The following is a 23,361-nucleotide window of genomic DNA, read 5'->3' as shown; positions in this document are numbered from 1 at the left end:
TCACTTGATATGATCAGGTATTATCTGTGATATCAAAAGGAATCCAAGTATGGAAACATACCCAATACAAACTATTATATGGAACTCGGAAAATTACTAATCAAAAAGTGTATTAAAAGTGTTAAATAGAGACATTCATTTCCAGTAGGCGACATACAGTATATATATATATATATATATATATAGGCATTAAGGGTAAATATATATATATATATATATATATATATATATATATTTACCCTTAATGCAAAGCACATCCCTTGCGGAGATGTATGATGCTATGCCTTAAAGGCAAGGACCACTACCCAGACCGATTTCGACCTTTATTGAGATCTCGTCAATGAGAGCCAGACCCATAAATGCCAAGGTTGAAGTGACGCAGAGCTTAAAGATTTTACCTAAACAAGTTGCCACAAGGTGCTTTGACCTTATTAAATAAAAATCTCGAGATGAGAGTAAGATGTATAAAGTTTTTTTTTAACTCGAGACCTCAATAAAGGTCGAAACCGGTCTGGGTAGTGGCCCTTGCCTTCAATGCATAGCATCATACATCTCCGCAAGGGGATGTGTTTTGCATTAGGGGAAAATACTAAGGAAAGTGATCGGAGCTTACTCTACCTTTACTACGAGTTGCCTCAGACTTGAACTACGTTCAGGCGCAAACTTGACTTATTTGTCTGTGTGCTTCACTTGGGAAAAAAGAATTACAACCAGCTTATAAAATTGCTTGGTATCTTTAACATAGTATACCCAAGTTAAAAAAAAAACTTTCTACATAGATTCCAACGGTAGTATTAGCAGCCACAAGATTGGATAATCATGACAGGGGAAAAAGGTATGTAATCATGTTAATTTCCAGATTTAAACTCTTCTGTATAGCTGACAAGCTTTTGGAAACAACTTTCAGTGCCTATGATTCCTTCATGTTTCCACCAAACACTGGTCAAGACTGCAGCTTTATATTCCTGTACTTACCAGACATACAAAAGCATAATTAGGCTCAATGATGTTTCCTAAGAAATAGTAAAATGCTATAAGTTTCATACAGTTATTTCCCTCTACCCTGAAAGAAATAACTTAATCTCTGTACTGTTACGACTACTGAATCCACTATCCCCATAACTGGAGGATGCTACAGAAGTGGCTTCAAATTGATCTATACATATTTCTTGCTGTAGTAAAATTATTTACATTAATATCTATACGAGGATGTAAGCTGCTGTAAAGGCCTCTACGTTATCCATTGATAAAATTTTTATTTCAGTCCGATACAACAATGATGTAAGAACTTATAGCACATTGATGGTGTATGGGGAGGGAAGGAGAGAGTTGGAAAGGGATATGTTGCCGGGGAATAGTTCGAGAGAAAGGCTGTTCCAGAGAATAGGAACTGGAGTAAAAGAGGAACTGGAACAACTGGAATAAAAGAGAAAGAAGAGAAGGTTCGATGTGTTTGCCGTTGGACTGTAAAGGGACGTTGGGCAGCTGCTGCTCTTGTTTTAACTGGCCTATTGAAATGATATGGAATGACGGATGCCGACCAGATGAGAAAAGGATCATCTATCAGCGATAATGTTCCAATGAATGGGCCGATTATGATTTGAAGCTGCTATGGTAGGTTACTAATTTCGAAAAACAGAATTATATGGAGTTAGTAGATGAGTAATTAGAGTTCATATTTTGAAGTAGTGGTACAGTTGTGTCTATTTATGAAGAATGTAGAAATGCAACAAAATAACCCATTCGTGGCTTTATTGCATAATCCATTTTGATTCAGCGTATATTTATAAAATTGTAAGAAAAAAACATTCTTGTACATATTTTTACCGCAACATATCAGTAGTGAGATACTTATCTATTAAATACAGAGTTGACAAAGTGTAACTTTGACTAACTGTTGCACTCTTTAATTACATATTTTTAATTAAGATCCATCAAAACTAGGTGGTTTCGCTGGATCATAAATTAAATTAACAACAACAACAAAAAGACAAAAACAACAGCAATTAAATAGATGTGAAACCTTAACAGAAATAGGTTACGACTCAATCCAAAAAAAAAAAGATGTATGGAAAACATGCAGTTGTCTTGTCTGTTTACTTTGCCACATAATTCTTAAGCCGCTCACTGTCCGAAGATGTCACTTACATTCGTACTGACTCGTATATCCAAAAAAAAGTCATCCTTTATTACTTCAAAGAACGCTCGGAACACAGCGAGAAGTTGAGTGCATGAATACACGAGTGTCTTTTCGAACCAAGTATCAAACATAATAATACGAAAAATCAATAAATTCTGAATGAAATCAAGTCGCAAGCCGAACAAAGGAAAACTAGTTAAGAGATGCTACAAGTTTATTATGTGCACCCCACCAAGCGTAGCTCTTGTCAAGCCGATCTCAGCATCCTTATTCGTTGGCTTTTCGCCTGCTCGTAGCTCAAGGCACATAGACATATTTCAACGTGTGTTATCTGGTCTGGTTGTTAGCTCAGGAACACAAGGTAGCCTTCTCTATTGATTTATAATCCAATTACGAACCGACTTTAAACAGGCCTTGTTCTCCAAACAGCGTTGTCTGCTTTGCATGAATGTTAGACCTGCCTCAGTTCTGCCCATGGCCTGCTGATAAACAGTCTAATAAATCGATTACTGGCAACTAGAAAAGCTGCACGAAGGACTAATATGATTAACACAGAAATTTCATATCTCCTTTGCTGTCGTCATAGGGATATTTACACGCGGAGACATCGCGCAAGGAACCTATCATCTAATTATAAGTCTGCCCAGGATGCTTCCATCACCCATCCCTAATCATCCCGGATGCTGAGGTGAGGTAGAATGAATTTTATATTTCGGGTGCACAGATTTGCTTTCTGGAGAGATGGGAGCTTGTCTTGAATACTTATTTACACTTGTAATAAACGAATTATACCGTTTAGATATTTCAGAAACTTTTTTTCAGTTTTGTAAGTTATTTTTTCACAAACATACAAGTTTTTTAAAGATCATATGCAACTACACATAACTGAATCATCAAAAATGGGATCAGATGTCATTGTTTTTTAATATAGATACTTGGAATGGGTCTCTTAAGATTAAACAAGCAAGTAGAAAAGGTGTTGAAATAATTTCAATTTTATACAGATGAACCAAACAAACAAAACACAAGAGGCGTTTGTTTAATTGACAGTTTATTGATTGCTGTTACATTTTTAACAACTTTTATTACCAAAATGGAGTACGTGAAACTCTTTTAATGATAACTAAGCTGAAAACTGGTAGGCAGCCGGAGCTCATGGATACCGACAATTTGAAGGGAGATAGTTCGACAAGTAACTACCGTTACCAAAATCGCCTACATTGAAGACCGACTAACCACGGAAAGACTTTAAAATATTCAGAAAATGTATCAGTATAATTCAGTCATCATTCCAATATCGTGTCTCATTTTGTTTTGTTTTGGATTTAAGCCGACTCAGGATACAGCTTTGTCGGCTAAGACCCAAACTGTTAGCCAATTCTCGTCGTTCAATATCCAACGGAGTAATGATATTAGAAACACGTGTTCACAAGAATTAACAATACCAACAATAACTTTATTATTGCAAATATTTTGCCTAAAACTATCAGGTCGCCATCAGTGCACAAGCACATTCATAAGGTTCTCAACAGAATGTTATTCCTTATTACAGATCTGAGATACATGTTGAGCTTTCATTTTATTTTGTAATCACCCATCTTAAGGTAGCCCATCAACACGTGGCTCAGATCTGTAAAAGGAATAGCATTTTATTGCTTTTGTTTCACCTTGCAAATATGCTTGTGCACTGATCAGGCCAAAATATTCGTAATAATAAAATATTGCTATCATTATCAAAATGATAATGCCATTAAAACTCACCCAGATGGATATAGTTAATAAGGGACACATCACGGCAAAGACAGGATTGAACAAGTGAGCCACACCCTGGGAGTTCTACTTGTTGCTTACAGGTTATGTGGAGGTTCCTTACAGTTATCTTTCACTGTTTTGGTACTGATTAAGTTAAACAGACATTTTTCTATAGCATAACTGTTTTATTATTGCATTAAATAAATAAATAAAAATAAAGCTCGGGGGGGGAGCTCCCCTTTTGAAGAGTCATTAAAATTCAAGGAGAACCGACCTACCTGCCTGGGATAGGCCGGTAGGTGAGCGCCGTAGGCGCCGGGGGGTCAGAGCCCCCTGTTCAGTGTTTTGAAACTCGAGGGGTTGGGCGCTTAAGTGCCGAGTGGGGGCTATTCAGTGTTTTGAAACTCGGGGGGTGGGGGTTGAGCGCCGTAGGGGACAGGGGGAGAGTCTCCTAGTAATTAAATAAAAATAAAGCAAATAAAATTGAAACTGAGGAGTGCAGAGGAATCCTGTTTATACTAAGTGTTGCAGGCAAGATGTATCCAAGAATATTAAAAGTGGCTAAGAAAATATAATTTTAGGCACACAGGAGTTGTCGAAATCAGATTATTACTTGACGAAAAATAGTTCAGAAATCACGAGAATATAAGAAAGATCTGTATTAAGTTTTGTTGGTCGAAAAAAAGGAGAACTCGGTTCTTTGTTTGGAAAGACCGGAGTTCAGGTCTCATCTTGGATGTGATGAAACGTTCTCGTGGGTTTCAATGAAGGTGGATTAGCCAGTGATACGAATGTGACATGGTTTTTCGTTCCAACCACCAGGAGATCAGACGCAATTTGCACACAGAAAAATATATATTTACGCATAAGACCAAACATCTTCTCCTAAAATTACAGTATGAAAGATAATCTTGGTAGGTTGTGAATCTTCAACAGACGTATGAGTTATCAACATCATCATCAATGATTCTAACAGGCACTTGAGAGCCCAGTATCATTGGATTTCGCAATCATAAAGTCATTAGCCCTATACATAGAAGTATTCTTTTGTATGCAAATTGTACGTGTTCAACTGGCCAGTTTGCCTGGTTGCGGAATGAAAATAGCCAAGTTTCTAAGAGGTAAAAACCCTATCACCTTTGTATGAGACTAACTCACCTTCAGTTGAAAAGCTCCGATAAAAGTTCTACCGTAGACTAAATTCGAACCCTCGTCGTTTATACCGACTAAGCTACAGAGACTCCAGTGATCACCGTTAATTATTGTTTATTATTAGCTTTGGAAAAGACGTTCTATTCGATAATACCAAGAGAAGACACTACAGTCAGTTTTTATTTTTAGTCTTTTATTTATATAATGTAAATGAAACATTATATTGAGCAGTACATAGTCTATATTTTAAGTTTTAAGTCAGCAGTTAAAATTAAAAGAATACAGGAAGCCGATTTCATGTAAAATCGATGCAAGAAAACGTGGATGCATGCTCTCTAGTGTTATTCATCTATATGTTTATTATAAAGGAAAGTGGCCGGAAACGTGATATTAAAATCGAAGATATTATACTCAAATCTTTACTTGATACTGATGATGTTGAATTCTGGAATAAATCGCATTTTTTTTAAACTAAGTGAAATCACTGCTATAAATTTGGTATGAAAATCGCCAGTAAAAAGAAAACGAAAAACTATGAAGATAAGAAGAAATATGGAAAACATCAACTGCATTCTTAATAAAAAAAAAACTATCGAACAAGTAAAATATTCAGCCATTTAGGGACAGTTTTTAGTGAAGATGGCAGATTAAATCTGAAAATAGACAACAGAATAAGCAAAACTGGTATGGCGGACAGTCAGATGAATAAATATATATCGAAGAAGAGAGAGAAATTAGTCGGACGCTATGCTAACCATACACAAATTCTCAAACCGCTTTAATTTTTGGATTAGATGAAAAACATTATAAACGACAGATATCCCAAACCATCTTTAGGATGTTTTTCTCACATGATTCCTCTCTCTTTCGTTCTCTTGCACTCAATTCTATGAATTTTCACCTTCGTTCTGTTTCTGTCTTATGCCTATTCTATTTGTATTTTCATGAGCGCTATTTCTTCTTAATTCTTCCTCTTTTCTTTAGGCTTTTAAAAATACGTTGATTATCTATATTCACTCACTATCCAACGGTAAACCTACCGAACCAACTTCTTCTCCTTCTGTTTCATTCCATCTGCTTATGTCCTTTGGATCAGTTTTCTTTACACATCCACAAAAGGATTACAAGTTCCCAGCTGTTCAAGAAACAACATCTTCTACAGTCACTGTTCCTATATATAATGTATAATTCACATACACACACAAGAGGCGAAGTTTTTTTATATATAAATCAAGAGGGAGACCATAAAGAACTTGACTACAGTCTTTGAAGGAAAGGTCGCAATTATTGAGCTTCACAGAGATGACAGAAATAGAGCCAGATGGCAAAGATTTCATAAGAGACTCAATCCGTCATCTGACAGATGAGAAAAAAATCAGTTAAAGCAAATTTCTCTGAAGAAGTTTATTTATTTAATTGATTAAGAAATTCTTTAAATAATTATTACACCAATGCATAACATAAAAGGAAATCCTTATTATATTGTGAATCTTAAATAATCATTTCCTGATTGCATGACTAGTAATGTGTCCATTTAAAATATAGTCCTTATCAGGACTGGCTTAAAGGGACGAAGCAAGAATGCTTTTCATCTTCCCCGTTATCTGTAGATGACAGTGTAGGGATTAAGTCACGTCTTCACTATATTCTCTGGAGGGTAACAGCAATAGCTGAGCTTCAGTTAGAACTTCATTGGCTACTGTATAAATAAAGCCATCTCTAAAAATAAGGACCACTCAACAGTGGCCAAAAGACCTTCCTACTCAGCATTAGCCCCACTCTGTGACGGGCTTCCCAACCACCGAGCAGAACGGCTCATATTCCAGGGAAAAGCATCCACCGACACAGCCCCTCACCGGGCCATGCTGGAGAACCCTTTCACCGGAGACTCAAATTGCTCCCTTAAGGCAAAAACATTAAGAGAGCGAACTCAAAGTTCTCAGCGCCTCAGGGGGTAATGGCAACAGCCGAACCTCAGTTAAACTTCATTGGCTATAGCATTGCCATCCATTACCCTCTAAGGGTATTTTGAAAAATTCCGCATATCAGTACTTCTATTTTGGTTTATGAGATATTCAGGATGGTGTTAAAAGGAAGTTACATTTTTTTATTAATGAATTTAAAGATTTATATTTACTAAAGTTTTTTATGAATATTATTGATATATATATTGTATATAAAACTTTTATAAATACTTAAAATTATATACTAAATATAAATTAAACGGAGACTTTTAATTTATAGTTGAATTTCGCATGTGAAGTAAAATGTAATTCATTAAATATGTTAACACGTTAAATCAGAAACTTAATTCATGGAACCAAATCCAATTAGTTTTGTGTAGTCATAAAAACAGTGATCCATAACAAATTGCTTTAAATAAATAATAACTTCATATACTTCCTGTCTTTCATTTTTCCATTTATAAAAATATCAACTGAAATCAATCTCATATGGAGGGTACAGAAAGATTTCTCAGGAAAACAGAGATTTTTACAACCGCAAAACAAATTAGCCGGAGAAGGTACCATGTTGTAATATAATACAAAGACAATGTTGTAATAGTCTTAGTTGCCTTGGAAAGGTAATTTTATCAAATAAATAAATACATTTTATTATTCACATACACTAATTACAAGATGTTGCTTACAAATAAATTGATGTGTATATAGGTTATCTACATAAATTTAGAAAAAAATGTAGTGTCATACATTTACAAGTTTTGCGTTAAAGTGTTGTTTATATAATATGTATTTACAATATTATATTAACAACATAGTAATTTAGAGTAAGCGAAACCTTTTTCGTTTTTATGATATTCTGGGTGAGGCATGAGATATCAGCACTCATATTATGTTAAACTTATCTGATGATGATATCGTCATCTATTTACTGGTTCTATTGTATGTTGGCAATAGATCAGAACACACACACACACACACACACACACACACACACACACACACACACACACACACACACACACACACACACACACACACACACACACACACACACACACACACACACACACACACACACACACACACACACACAGAGAGAGAGACTTAGAAATGCGACGATTATCGTTAATGATCCGAATAGTCTGAGTTCGTATAATGAACTGGATTACATCGGCAGGATATGTAGAATACGTCTTTTGCAGAATTAATAATAATAATAATAACAACCTCATCAAATTGCTTTTATTTGGACTAATAGGAACACACGGAACTCTGCTCAAGAGCCCATATGTTTGCTTTTATTGCTGCTTAAATTATGTTTCCCTGCCCTAAGATAGCAAAAACTGTGTCTTCAATGACATCGCAATATTACGCAATAAAGTTAAATTCATTATAATGAACTCTCGGCAGGTGCATAATTAAATACCAAAATCTAAAGTTGAACGATTTTCTGTGCTAATCTAGGTCACTCAGACGAGGAAGGTTATATTCTCAAAACCACTCTGGAAAAATTTGGAAACATTTAATTTTTTTCTATATTAAGCTATGAAATATAGATGGATCTATAATATTCTCTCTTCTAAATCAAAATTATTATTTTAAACTTCATTAGTACTAAATTATTTAGTTTGGAGTCTACACAGAACCCTTGGAGGGTAATGGATGGCAATGCTGTAGCCAATGAAGTTCTAACTGAGGCTCGCTATTGTTACCCTCCTGCCATGATCAGAGCTTTAATAGCTCAATAACACCTTATCCCTACACTGTCCTCTACAGATAACGGGGAAGATGAAAAGCAATCTTGTTTCGCCCCTTTAAGCCAGTCCTTATAAGGACTAAGGATATGGGAATCGACCGTGAGATGCGGTGATTAAAATATCCTTGGAGAGTAATGGATGGCAGTGCTGTAGCCAATGAAGTTCTAACTGAGGCTCGGCTATTGCTGTTACCCTCCTGCCATGAGGGTAATAGCTCAATAACACCTTATCCCTACACTGTCCTCTACAGATAACGGGGAAGATAAAAAGCATTCTTGCTTCGCCCCTTTAAGCCAGTCCTTATAAGGATAAGGCCATATTATTATTATGGAAGAAGAGGCTGATTGATGCCGTGATTAATACCCTTGGAGGGTAATGGATGGCACTGCTGTAGCCAATGAAGTCCTAACTGAGGCTCGTGCATTGCTGTTACCCTCCTGCCATGATCAGTGCTTTAATAACTGAATAACACCTTATCCCTACACTGTCCTCTACAGATAACGGGGAATATGAAAAGCATTCTTGCTTCGCCCCATTAAGCCAGTCCTTATTAGGATAAGGATATGCTAACCGCTCGTATTTTTTTCGTTATATAAAAACAACGGAAAAAACGAAATTTGCAACTTCAGATCTAATTGTATGATATAATTATTTTATGTAATATAATATAATATAATTATATTATATTATATATATTATTTCAAGCCTAATAATGATTATGGTAGCTGTTCTGTATGTAGGAGGACAAATATATTATTTCAAGCCTTAACAGATAAACAGATTTATTGGTGTGCTCATGGTTTAGAAATTGGAAGGTAATTTCTAAACCATGAGCACACCTTAGCTTTTCTCATACAAGTTTAGGTATGAATGTCAGAGGGATCGATAAAAAGATTATATCAATTTTGTTTATATCAGCATTGATTAAGTGTGTAACATCTTCAAGGAAACATGTTCATTTATTTTTCTGAAAGTCGTACTGTCGATTGGGAATGTTCTATAATTTAGTTGGCATTTGTAGTATAGCTAAAGACAACGGAAAAGAAGTTGCTAATTTCGTTTTTATCCGTTGTTTTTATACAACGAAAAAAAAAAAAAACGAGTGGTTTGCATATCCAGTTTCCAGCCAAAAGGATGGAGTGGATCGCCGAGAGAGAAGTTGATCCAACTCTCTCGCACTGGAAGAGGCCTTCACTCTGCAATGGGAAAAATACAGTCTGATATCATCAATGCGATGTTTAATGTGTCAGACACATGTGCAGTTTCGAGATTTTATTTATTGGTTTTAGTATGATTGGACCCAGGCAAGCTACCTGTTATTTGATTTCTTTGGCTCTGATACTGTCGATTCTTGGACATCTGTTTGGATTAAATGATGAGCAACAGCGAACAGGTCGGCATTTGTAATGGTTGAAAACGACAATGGTTAGTTTGCTAGCCGAAGGACACGCTTTGTGAAAGTCCTTTTTTTTGTTTGTTTGTTTTATCACTCGAGATTTTCATCCCTCAAAGACAAACCCAACCAAAGAACACACGGAATATACAGACAGGAAATATAAGAATTAACCACCCTTTTTCGTCTAGTCAGGTTTCAGAAGCCTGTATGGTACGGTGCAGATCTAAACGTAAAATATAACTTTTTTTTTTTTCAGATTCGGAACGTTTCGTTTCAAGAATTCTGTTCTCCTATGCAACTTTAGCCACGTGGTGTAATGATCTATGGGCATCTATTTTGTGATTGCTTCTGTTGCTGTGCAGGTATTGGTGGTGTCCATACGTCTATACAAGAAGATGTGCATACGATAGGTTTCCGACTATTTCTTCCTAGTACAGAACGCTTTTGTCAGTGTTCCAAGTACTGTGCAGCTTTATTGCGATTTGTATTTGTGATGATTATGCTTATATCACCGTTACTATTATACTATTCGTTATGCGACATCGGAACGGACATCATAGGCGAAGTAGATCCAACACGATCATTGGCGAAGAGTTGACATGCCACCAAAGAGCGTGTGGATTGGTAGTAGGATTGGCTTCCATATGATTTCACATAATCATGATGTGTTTATTTAATGTTTTATCACTTTACAGCATATATAGGGTGTCCCAAAATTCGCGCAAGATTTAAATTTAGCGCCATTTGTGCGGTAAAGTGTTGCCAACGAGAAAGAAAAGACAGCGTGACAGCTGACAGTTCAGGGTTATTAAAAATGGAGCGCTACACGAAAGAACAACGCATTTTCATTGTTGAGCAATATTTTAAAAATAATGAAGGTTTGGCAGCTACAGTTCGCAATTTTCGTACAAATTATGGTCGGAATAGTGGTTTAACTTCATCAACTGTGAAAAGATTAATTAAAAAAATCAAGGAAACTGGATCAATTAGTGATCTTATACACTCTGGCCGGCCTTCAACAAGTCGTTCAACAGAAAACATCGAAGCAGTTCGTGAGAGTGTTGCTGAGAGTCCAGGAACATCAATTCGGCACCGTGGTCTTGAATTGGGCATTTCGAGAAGCTCTCTACAGCGTATTCTCATGAAAGATTTGCATCTTTCGTGAGATGCAAATCTTTCGTGAATAATGCTTACAAAGTTCAATTGACTCAAGAACTGAAGCCTACTGACCACACACAGCGAAGAGAGTTCGTTGAATGGATTATGGAACAACAACAAGTGGATGCTTATTTTTCGAACAAAATCATCTTCAGCGATGAGGCTCATTTTCATGTTGATGGCTTCGTTAATCGACATAATTGTCGCATTTGGGGTTCAGAAAATCCACGAGTGATTGTTGAGAAACAAATGCATCCACAACGTGTCACTGTTTGGTGCGGATTTTGGGCTGGAGGTATCATCGGTCCATTCTTCTTCGAAAATGAGACTGGTAAGGCAATAACAGTTAATGGTGCTAGCTATCGCCACATAATAATCCAGTTTTTTGTGCCTAAATTGCAAGTTATGGATGTGGACGATGTGGTTTCAACAAGACGGTGCCACATGCCATACAGCCTGAGAAACAGTTCAATTACTGCATGAGTCATTTCCTGGTCGTGTAATTTCCCGTTTTGGTGATCAGAATTGACCGCCCAGATCATGTGACTTAACACTGTTGGACTTTTTTTCTTTGGGGTTTTTTGAAGTCTAAGGTTTATGCCAACAAGCTCACGATCACCCAAGCCTTGAAGGAGAAAATTGAGTGCTGTATCAACGAAATTCAGCCACATTTATGCAAAACGGTGATGGAAAATTTCGACAAAAGAGCGCGTATGTGCCAGCAAATCCGTGGAGGCCATTTACCCGATATGCTATTCCATGCATAACCCTATACTGTATACGTTATAAATCGATAAGAAATTACAAATTTTAATTAAAAACCTGTGTTTTCTATCAAAATTACTTCTTGCGTGAATTGTGGGACACCCTGTATAAATAACTTATTTATATATTTTAGTTTTTTGAAGAAATAAGCAGACAAAAACTTGCAGTATTACAAATGCTGCGATACTGCAACACTTGCGATTTTTACGACATCTTGCACACTTCTTCGCTATTTCATTTTGCAACACGTCTTACTGGCCAACTCCTTGATAACAGTGACTTGTTTTCTGAGAAGTTAAGTTCTTCAGTTTTGTGACATGACTGAGTAAAAATAACATATTTAAAATATGTTTTAACTTATGCGTTCAATGTTCTTGATTCAAGCAATCATACATGTAATACGAGAAATATGTAATTTCCGTATTATTGGTATCATTTAAGTTCCTAACTTTTGTAACAGAATTATCAGAAACAGTTTTAGAATTTTACTTTTTATACAAAGCCCATAAATGCGAATAAGCATTCTGCAATTGAATGTTACGCTCTGTATTAGTATTCCACTATCCTATTTTGTTTATGTAGTTGGAAGTCTGAAATTGGGTAGCTAGTTGTTTCGTCATTAGCAGCGGTTACTTCAATAGATATCAATAAGATCAATAGTAATCCTTCAGATAAGCGTGTAACAAAAGCCAGTGTTTTCTGACGCTTCTATGTTTATGTGCACAATAGACAACTGCTTTTCAGTTACTGGGCTGCTTCCATGCAGTGAGCATGTCAAGAATATGACAGCTGCCGTGTCCTGACATTATGAAGTCTGCTTGATGATCCATGTTCATTTGGGTTGCATGTTTTTTATCTTCTTTCTGATGATTGAAAGTTCTTTGCTTCCGCTGTATAGGTCTTCTGAACTTTTGATGTTTATGTATTTGGAGTTTTGTGTGACGACCAAGAATACTTTTATATCTCTGATCTATAAAAATCGGTAATTTTGTTCTGTGTTTGCTTTTTTTTTGGTTTTCTTGACTAGTAGCAGATTCTGGAATAACAGAAAGAATGACGTATTATTTTCGCATAAGTTGAGGTCCTTGGCGACTGCTCTTTGCAATCTGCTGGCTTTTATGAGGTCGATTTCAAATCTAAAAATGAAAAATCATTATATTTAACAAAGTCCTTGTATTCATTGCCTCGCATTGGAATTTGGGTCAATATTATCGTCATGATAATAACACTGGTTCGAGCCAACTTCCTCTTCTTGCTATCCACGACTTAGATAATAAGAAGAGAAATAAATTAAAAAAAAATTTTTTTTTTGGATTTTTTTTACTTATTTATGAAATCAATAATAATAGGCGAGATGCTGAAATATGGGGAAGAATCGGGGTATGCTCCCGAAGAGTGGAAAAAATCGGTCTTGGTTGTTCTTCATAAGAAAGGCAGTGCTTTAGAATGCTCCAATTACAGAACTATTGCATTAATGCGTCATCTTGGCAAAGTGCTGATGAAAATACTAACAGAGCGCCTGAAGGGGCATATGGAAGCACATCTTCCAGATGAGCAAGCCGGAATTCGACAAGATCGAAGTGCACTGCAACAAATACTCGCACTAAGACTAATAGCTGAAAAAGCTCGAAGAAAGAACAAAGAGATATATTGCTGTTTCGTGGACTTCCAAAAAGCATTTGATAATATTGACCAAAATATAGCATGGGCTGTCTTGAAATCCTATGATATGGACAATAAATTGATCCGCCTGCTGAAAGATATAAACAGCCAAGCACAAGCAAAAATCAGAATAGCAGACGAGACTGGAGATTGGTTTACCACTAGTCAAGGCTCAAGACAAGGGGACCCAATATCACCAGTCATCTTCATCACACATCTGGGAAGAACACTAGATAAGATTAAAGAAGAAGGTGGAGGCATTTCAAAAAATGGCATGAGAATAAACTACCCTTGCTTTGCAGATGACATCATCCTGATTGAAGAAGACGCAGCAAGGCTGGAACAGACATTGCAAACACTATACACAGAAGGAAAAAGATATGGGCTAAATGTTAACTTTGAAAAAACTAAAACAATGATATTCGGACAACAGGAGTTACTGAACAGAGTTACGATAGACAGATTTCAACTGGAAAATGTGGACCACTTCACACATATTGGATGACGCATGACTTGGACCCCAAAAAAGAGATAAAAATTAGAATATGCAGAGCAACAACTATTTTAAAAGCCATAGACAAAATATGGAAGAGCTAAGTTATAAAGATTCAAACTAAACTGCCCATTGTAGAAACCTGGATCTTCAGCAGCATGCTCTATGGATGCGAGGCCTGGGTACTCCTGAGAGAATTTGAAAGGAGGATATTGGCATTTGAGAGGAAGTACTATAGAAAGATCTTGAGAATAAGCTGGATCCAGAAAGTGAAAAATAAGGAAATCTACAGACGAATACAACCAAAAGAAAACCTGATCCAGAAAATAATCTAAAGGAAACTACGTCTATTTGGCCATATATAGAATGAATGATGAGAGAAAATTAAAAACGTTGCTGTTTGAAATGATTGAAGGAAAGAACAAAAGAGGAAGACCAAACAGGCAATGGGGCGATGACATCGTCAAATGGTGCCGAAACTCTATACACAAAATGAGTCATCTTGCACAAAACAGAATGCAATCGAAGAATCATATCAAGATGGCAGCAGACACCTACGGGCATTGGGCCCATGGTTGTTGTTGATGATGATGATGATGATGATGATGAAATAAATTTCACAAAACAATAGATGACCGATTTCAAATCTAAAGAAGTTATAAAATTGTATTTTCTGAAGATAAAAATGGAATATCTGTGATAATAAAACGATTTTAAACATATCATGAAAATATAGGAACGTAATCAAAAATAAGACACAAAAAAATTAAAATTTCTATTATTTAAAAACGCACAAATATGTGAGACATGCCAAAGTGTAACTGCAATATGATTGTCGTTTTTTCATCAATCATAAATATCACAAAAACATGTATAGTTCACATGTTTAGTACAAAACATGTATAGTACATGTATAGTTTAGTGCAACACCAAATTTGTCACAATTTGTAAAAAGGGAGAATGGTTCCCGGATGTTTAAGAGTGTGTCCGGGACATGTCGGCTTAGAGTAGTTTGTTATCCGTGGCTAGGCACAGATGTTTGTTTTCATTTGGATTTTTTATTTTTATTTTTTAATTTTTTGTTTAATTTTTTTAATTAATTTTTATTTTATTTTTAAACGTATTAAATATACTATTAACTGTATATTTCATATATCAGTAATTATCTGATATATTAAATTACTGAAGATTACTGATATATTTAATATATATTTAATATATATTTAATATATCAGTAATCTTCAGCAATTATAGCCACTGTTAGAAATTGAGATAGAACAGGAAAAAAAATAAATCTGTTAATTTTCTGAATTCAATGCTTACAAAAACGATTGATCACATTGACACTAAACTTTATCATAAACGTACAAACAAAGCAATAAAATATTTTTAAATGATACAAAAGATTTTCTACAAAAAGTCAAACATGACAAAGTGTATCAATAAATAAATAAATATATATATATATATATATATATTCGACAAATGAAAAAATATTTATTTTATAATTTTGTATACCAATTTAGTTGGTAGACACGTCGAAAATGTTGTGAAATTTGGCTGTTCATCTAAGATGACTTTAATTATAATTAAAATAATGAAAATTATTAAAATTATTATAAAAATAACTAATATATTAAAATAATAGAGTAAATATTGCCAAAAATATTATAACATTAGGAAAATATAACTAATATGTTAAAAATAAATTAATACAGTAAAAATAACTTAATATAATAAATATTAATAAAATACTAATGGTGGCCTATTTTATTAAAGGACATTGGTTTGACACAAGCCAAAAGTCCTTTTTAGGACTTCCAGGGTAACAATTAGCAATGCTGAACCGAGGAAGTAAACTGAGGTTCGGCTGTTGCTGTTATCCTGGGTGTGAGTTTTTGAGTTCGCTCCCTTAGGGTTTTTGCCTTAAGGGAGCACCTTGAGTCTCCGGGGAAGGTGTTCTCCGGCAGGGCCCGCTGAGGGGTTCTTGTCGGTGAATTATTTTCCTCGGAATTTGAGCGGTTCTGCTCAGGAGTCGGGGAGCCCATCGGGGTGCTAGGATGGGGCGGCCGACACTGAGTGGAACCAACGCTGAGCGGTTCTGCTTAAACGGGGAGCCCGTCGGGGTGCTTGGACGGGGCGGCCGTCAATGAGTGGAACCAACGCTGAGACATGGACGGTCTTTCGCCCACTATGGAGTGGCCTAGAGATCGTCCGATTTTTTGAGATTTTACCCTTTACTTACTAATCAGGGTAACAAATGACAATGCTGTAGCCAATGAAGTTTTAACTGAGGCTCGGCTATTGCCGTTACCCAGCCATGACTAGAGCTTTTTAGCTCAATAACACTCCATCCACACAGATTTGCTTCATTCAGATGACGGGATAAAGAGTCAAGGACTCAGTCCATCGACCAGTTCTTTTAAGAACTATTTTATTAAATTAAATGGAAATTAATTAATATATACAGCTATATATAGAGAGGTTAATACCCTTAGAGGGTAATGGATGGTAATGCTATAGCCAATAAGGTTCTAACTGAGGCTCGGCTATTGCCATGATCAGAGCTTTAATAGCTGAATAACACCTTATCCCTACACTGTCCTCTACAGATAACGGGGAAGATGAAAAGCATTCTTGCTTCGCCCCTTTAAGCCAGTCCTTGTAAGGACTATTTTATTAAATTAAAAGCTGACTGCATTTTGACTACTGAAGTTTCAAAATTAATTTTATTATTGTTATACATTTTGGCAAAATGTCTTTCATATCATCATATATTTATTTTCGTTTATGTGATGTATTTATAATTAATATGAGAGTTTTACATGTTAGTAAATACTTAGTAAATTAGTTAGTAAATACGCAAAGACTTTTGTTTAGTACATTTTTCTAAAAGGTTTATTTTAAAAATAAACCTTTTAGAAAAAAATTTTAGATAAAAATTTTTAAATATTTAAAAAAAATATTTTAGATCAACTTTTTATTTTTAAGATTTATTACCATATTTTATAATTTATCTCATGATTTATACATTTTACCAAATAAGTCATCATTTACTTTTTCCAAATAATAATTTATATATTTATTTTATTTCGGTGAATATTTTAAATTCGCATTTTTGTCTTTTTCACCATAAAATCCCTCAAACGAAAGCCCTCATTCTGCTGGTTATCATATTCATAACCAAATCTTAAAACCACTACAAAAGAGTATTTTAAAAAAATTTCAAATATCAAGCAATCTAGCCAACTACAAGAGCACTCTTGACGCATGCGCATACTCTCGAACCTTGAATCTAGCTTTCAGACTAAGCCATACCATGAATTACCATTGTTGCAGTATGCTTGACGACGCCTCCAGGATTAGTTGCTGTACAGGTGTAATTTCCTCTATGCTCCGATCGTACAGATTCAAACACAAGCGTTGAAGAAAATGCGGTAACCTCTTGTTTATGAACTCCGTAGCCATCTCGAAATGGTTGCTCATCTTTGAACCACGCAATTTCTACAGGTGGATCACCTTTACTGACGGTACAAAGCAAATTGAATCTTTGACCCTGATGTAGAGACTTAGGGAATGCGAAAGGTTCAATCATCGGACGAACTGTGAAAAAATAAACATATAAAAATTATATTTTAGTGCATTCTTTCTACGATTATTTATATGAAAAGCTCACTAGTAGTTTTAAGGATTAAAATTACCTTACCGATGACAGAAATATAGACATTGTTTTGAACTGATTGGCCCTCCTTATTACGAGCTATGCACACATATTTTCCTTCATCAGTAGCACGTTCCACATCTTGCACCACCAGAGAACCATTCGGGAAAACCTTTTGTCGATGGTTATATGGAAGACGAAGCCCCTCTGGCAAAGAAGTAAGGACAAAATTGAGCTAAATCAAACATTCATATGTTAATATAATAAATTAATATCAATAAATTATCAATAACATAGAAAGCTAAACGCAAAAGTTATTGTTGTCTACATACAGAAGCCACATGCAACTATAGGGTTGTGTGCCCTGATATCTACAGCAGGATCACATGCTTGATAACCTTGGAGCATTGTTCCGGTTACAATCGCCTTTTGGAGTTACTCCCTAGTGTGGGGAAGCTCCAGCTGACAATCTAGTGATCAATCTTTCATGTGATATTAAATTCGTGGGCTTTGTTCATTATTTCTTTGTGCTGTGGCGATAATGAAAGCCCAGATTAAATGTTATTTCAAGCTAGTCGTGGACGTGGCTGTTTTTGGCTATCCACTTCTTACTTGATCATAGCATGTGTATTTCTGGGTTCTTTTTCCACAAATATTGAATTAAGACGCCACATTTGGGACCTGAAGAAATAAGAAGTATTGTAAGAAATGCCACTTACCTACTGGTAGTGTAGGTAAACTGGACTATGCCAATGGTGCTAGTATAAGGAGAGTCGTGTAGGAATTTTTGTTAGTATTTTAGGGACGTTTTTATGACAAGTTGCGTGGACGTGCATGCACTAAGTCCCCCAAGCGTTATTTCGCAATCAGTTCAAGTTATGAAGAAAGTTAAAAAGAGATTATTCGAATAGATTAGTTCTGAGCTTAACGTTCTATAGTTGTTCTCAGCAGTTCATTTCCATGTTAGAAGAATAAGACAAACAATACTTGACACACACTATGGATTTAGCGACAGAGTTCTATTAGATATTGTCAAAGGCAATTATGATCACCAAGATAAGTTCGGTTATCATTCACATATTATCATCGATCATAATCAAATGCTAAAATGTACAGCTGAAAGGACTCAATTTATCATAAGGTAGCAAACTGGAGAAGATTATGGATCCAACCATGTTTTATAGCCAAATACAGAAAAAGCTTAAAAGTTTCAACATTTACCAGTGAATTTTGAGAATATAAGCTTTGGCATCAGACTTTTTTGGGTTTAATAGCCTTTTAAGTTGCTGTTTTGTGGTGGTGGTGGTGGTTATAACCTTTCGGCTGTTTAGGGACAACTACATACGCCACCATCTAGGGAAATGAGCATGAGCAAGGTGGTTTCCTGTTGCCTTCCTTGCCGTACTACATCCTATCCCATGTGTTCAAGGGGCCAATTTGCCTACTTGCGGGATGAAAAACCCCAGATAAACTGGTGGGGGAGCCTGCTGTACATGCCCGAGACTGGCTAACTTGGCTACGGCTGAGAAAGTTCCTTAAGCTCCTCACGTCATCGACAGGAATCGAACCTAGGACACTGCTTCCCCAGGCATATGGTTGCGAAGCGCACATCCACTAGGCTAACCGCAAGGATGGCCTTTTAAGTAGCAGAATCCAAAAGGCGACTCTGTGGATACCGAAGGTTAAATTGCTATACACTTTCGAGTAAATTTCGAAATTTTACAATTTTTTTCTGTATTATAAAATATACAGAAAAAAAAATATAGGTGCATCTATAATATCCTCTACAATAATATCATATTATTCTTTTTTTTTCAGAATATGCATTACATGAAAGATGTATAGCAAGAGGATACTTTATGAAATAAATGATTGATACTCTGCTTATATTTGATGCTTTCATTGTGTTTCAACGTAGGAAGGGATCCACTCCCGTGTGGTGGCCAGAATAAGAATAGCTCCACTGCAGCCCATGCATGTCATACGAGGCGACTAAAATGGGCACCCAGGGAGTGTAAAGGATGGCAATGCTGCAGCCAATAAAGTTTTAACTGAGGCTCGGCTATTGCTATTACCCCCCCCCCTGACATGATCAGAATTTAAAACTCTATACTACTCCATCCATACATTTTCTTCTACAGATAACAGGGAATATGAAAAGCATTTTTGCTTCACCCATCTAGCCAAAAAAAAAAAACTTTTAACGTTATGATTGCATTTTTAGGAAGCAAAATACACGCCAGTATTATTGAACCATAAGTAACACATAATTATAAGAAGGTTTTTTCCTCTCTACTCTCTCTCTCTCTCTCTCTCTCTCTCTCTCTGCAGTCGAAACTAATAGTTTTAGAATTTAAGATTCCAAACGAAATTGGAAACGAGTCTTCTTTCCTGAAACATTTCGACATAGACTGTTTCTCATTACACGGTTTCATGTCAGCAGTCTGGAATTTGAATTACTTACATTTCAAGTAAATAAACTATTCTCAGCAAAAATATCCACATCGGTATATTAGAAACAGAAAGCTTGAGATGAAATATTGTGATTTTAATGATAACAGGAATTCGAATTAATCCACCATGCGCTGTTTAATTTGAACTTTGTATGAACTGGCGAAGCAAGTGAAATAGAGTTATGAAAGATGAATGGACACACTTTTTGAATGTACGTATTGTAGGGAAAGAGAGAGAGTGATCAGAATTAAAGTATCCTTGTGGAGTGCCATCTAGTTATTCAAATGCTGCAAAAATTTGCAGGAATACATTGTGCGTCATGCGGAAGCAATATCTGAGAAAAAATGTAGTTTCAAAATTCACCACCAGGTGAATTTTTGGAACTAATTTCAGGTAGCACTGAAAACACCAAATGCATGGAATTTGCATATCACCCAACTCCGCAGGTGCCAAGCGGGTTTAAAAAGATGGACTCCGTATTTCCACCTTCATTCTGGTTGTTAATACCATAGACAGTGATGACACTAACCTCACCCCAACTTGCTTTGCTCGCGAAGCTCTACTATCTAAACAACTGCGATGCTGTTGTTGCACTCCGCGAATTTCGTCACCTGAACAAATGTCGAAGAGATCCACTATCTCCATATGCTCATCAACGAATGATTAGGCGTTTTGAAGAAACGGGTATGGTTCGGAATTAGGTGGCAGAGGTCGCAAACCAATCAGTTCACAACAAGTGAATAAAGTTGCTTTTGCGGTTGTGGAGCAGGTCATGAATAACAGCATTGGTTCCTGCAGTGCACGAGCTGTATCAAGACACGCAGATGTGCCTTACACAACTTTTGTTGTGTAAGGCACATCTGCGTGTCTTGATGTTCACAATTTGAACAATTTTGTTGTGCCACAGCTACAGCAACGCCTGTTCATGGATTCGATCATTTTCATGCAGAATTGCCCCCCCCCCCCCCACACACACATCAGTCGATCTGTACAGGAGGTTCTTCGAGAACATTTCATGGAAGCCAGAGTGATCAGCCGTACGTTCCCACTGCATGGTCACCTCGCTCATCTGATCTGACACCCCCTGCAACTTCTGATTCTAGAGATTTCTCAAAGAAAGGGTTTATCAGAATATAATTATTATCCTGATAATTTGCCAGTGTTGAAAGACAGCACAATGCAGCATGTGCGAAAACCAGCTGCGTTCTGCACGCAGTTTGTGGCATACTGTTGAAGGGCAGCGCATTGAACATGGTACATTGAACGTGAATGCATAATTGAAGTGAATAAAAATATGTTATGTATGCTTGTGTCGCTTTTCTCCTTCTTACACACACACACACACACACGCATAAAAATCACTACATCCATATTCGATATACTATACACGCTCCCTGGTGGTGAATTTTGGAAATCCTCTTCTTTTTGTTTTCTCAGATATCGCTTCTTCATGAAGCATAATGTATTCCTGCAAATTTTCGAAGCATTTCGATCACTCGTAAAACTTTGTAATTTAGATTACAGATAGATAACGAGAGAGAAAAAAAGTCTGTTAATAATTGTGTTAAGTTAATCGTTGTGTACTGTCGTAGGAGTATATTATTTATATTAAACCTGCCATGATCTGGGGAAAACATCTAAAACATGGGAAGAAAAATTAGGTTTTCTGAATTCACAGAGTTCGTTGTTTCTACAGTAACTTGCTTGATTATTCGGATTACTATCACCCTCTAGCGAGCATGTTTTATGATTGCCTTTAGGTAGCAGATGAAATCCATCTCCTACCTAAACACCCGGTGTGAGACCATCTCTTCGCAATTGGTCTCTGAAAGGGCTTGAGAAAATTCCATGTTTGGTCTCTAGAGCAGAATTTTTAATTTATATAAAATATTGAAGAATAAATAATATACATAAATAATAAAAATAGGAAAAACAATAAATCTTATTTTATCTGCTGTACTAATGTATCACATACTTACACCCTTTTGGAGTGAACGAGCAGTATATATATATATATTATATATTACATTACTCGTAGTAAATCCAATCAGTCTCATCTCCAACCTGGGTAAGATTGCAGAGAAGGTCATCCTCTCACGACTCCAAACCTCAATAAATGACCTAAACATCCTCCCTAAAGAACAGTTTGGTTTTCGGCAACACCATAGTACTACCCAGCAAATCCATAGAATTGTGGAATATATCATCACCAGCTACAACTGGCGCCAGTACACAGGAGCTGTTTTCCTAGACCTATCTAAAGCATTTGATAAAATCTGGCATTTTGGACTCCTGCACAAACTTATCTCAGCCGGCATCTCACTAAAAATGGTTCATCTAATCCGTTCATATCTTCAGAATAGATCAATGCAAGTTAAAATTAACGGTTCTATATCGTCCCAGCGCCATATCTTTGCTGGAGTGCCACAGGGATCTCTACTGGCTCCATTGCTGTTTTCTGTATACATGTCAGACATCCCTCACAATCCGATGACTTCCATTTTAGCGCTGTATGCGGACGATACGGCAATACTAACCAGATCCCTCAGACCCCACTTCGTTACTAGAAAGCTTCAAGAAAACATTCTAAAGCTGGAGGGTTGGTTCTCTAGGTGGAGATTGGAAGTCAACCCCCTGAAAAGCTCAGCGGTTCTTTTCTCAAAAAGGCCAATGTCTCCTGCAGGAGATGTGTTACTATTCAATACTAAAATTCCCTGGCAGACAGAAACAAATTACCTGGGTGTAATTCTCGACAAAAAGCCATCTTTCAACCAACATATCAAGTCTGCATGTGCAAAAGCATCTAAAGCCATAGCTCAGATTTACCCGCTAATTAATAGAAATAGCAAGCTCAGCAACAGAATCAAATTGCAACTTTACCAGATGACGATTCGTCCCATAATCACCTATGCCTCTCCAGCCTGGAGCCACACCTCTAACGCTAACATTATCAAGATTCAGCGTGTGCAGAACAAGTGCTTGAGAATGATTCTGAACGCCCCGTGGT

General features: G+C 36.3%; 1 protein-coding gene across 1 annotated transcript in view; it reads right to left on the bottom strand.

Annotated features, from left to right (window-relative positions):
- Window positions 1-23,361, bottom strand: part of LOC150106953 (cell adhesion molecule Dscam1-like) — a 330,596-nt gene that overhangs the window by 64,286 nt on the left and 242,949 nt on the right. Inside the window, exons 8-9 of the mRNA XM_090392842.1 lie at window positions 17,946-18,107; window positions 17,558-17,842 (exon numbers count right to left, since the gene is read on the bottom strand). Of these exons, the coding sequence (XP_090248968.1) occupies window positions 17,558-17,842; window positions 17,946-18,107 (447 nt within the window). The remainder of the gene's footprint in view (window positions 1-17,557; window positions 17,843-17,945; window positions 18,108-23,361) is intronic.

Source organism: Typopeltis vanoorti, chromosome 5 (genome assembly GCF_054136105.1).
Source record: "Typopeltis vanoorti isolate ZY-2024b chromosome 5, IOZ_Tvanoo_1.0, whole genome shotgun sequence".
NCBI classification, from domain to species: Eukaryota; Metazoa; Arthropoda; class Arachnida; order Uropygi; family Thelyphonidae; genus Typopeltis; species Typopeltis vanoorti.
This window is presented reverse-complemented; position numbering and strand designations above follow the sequence as displayed.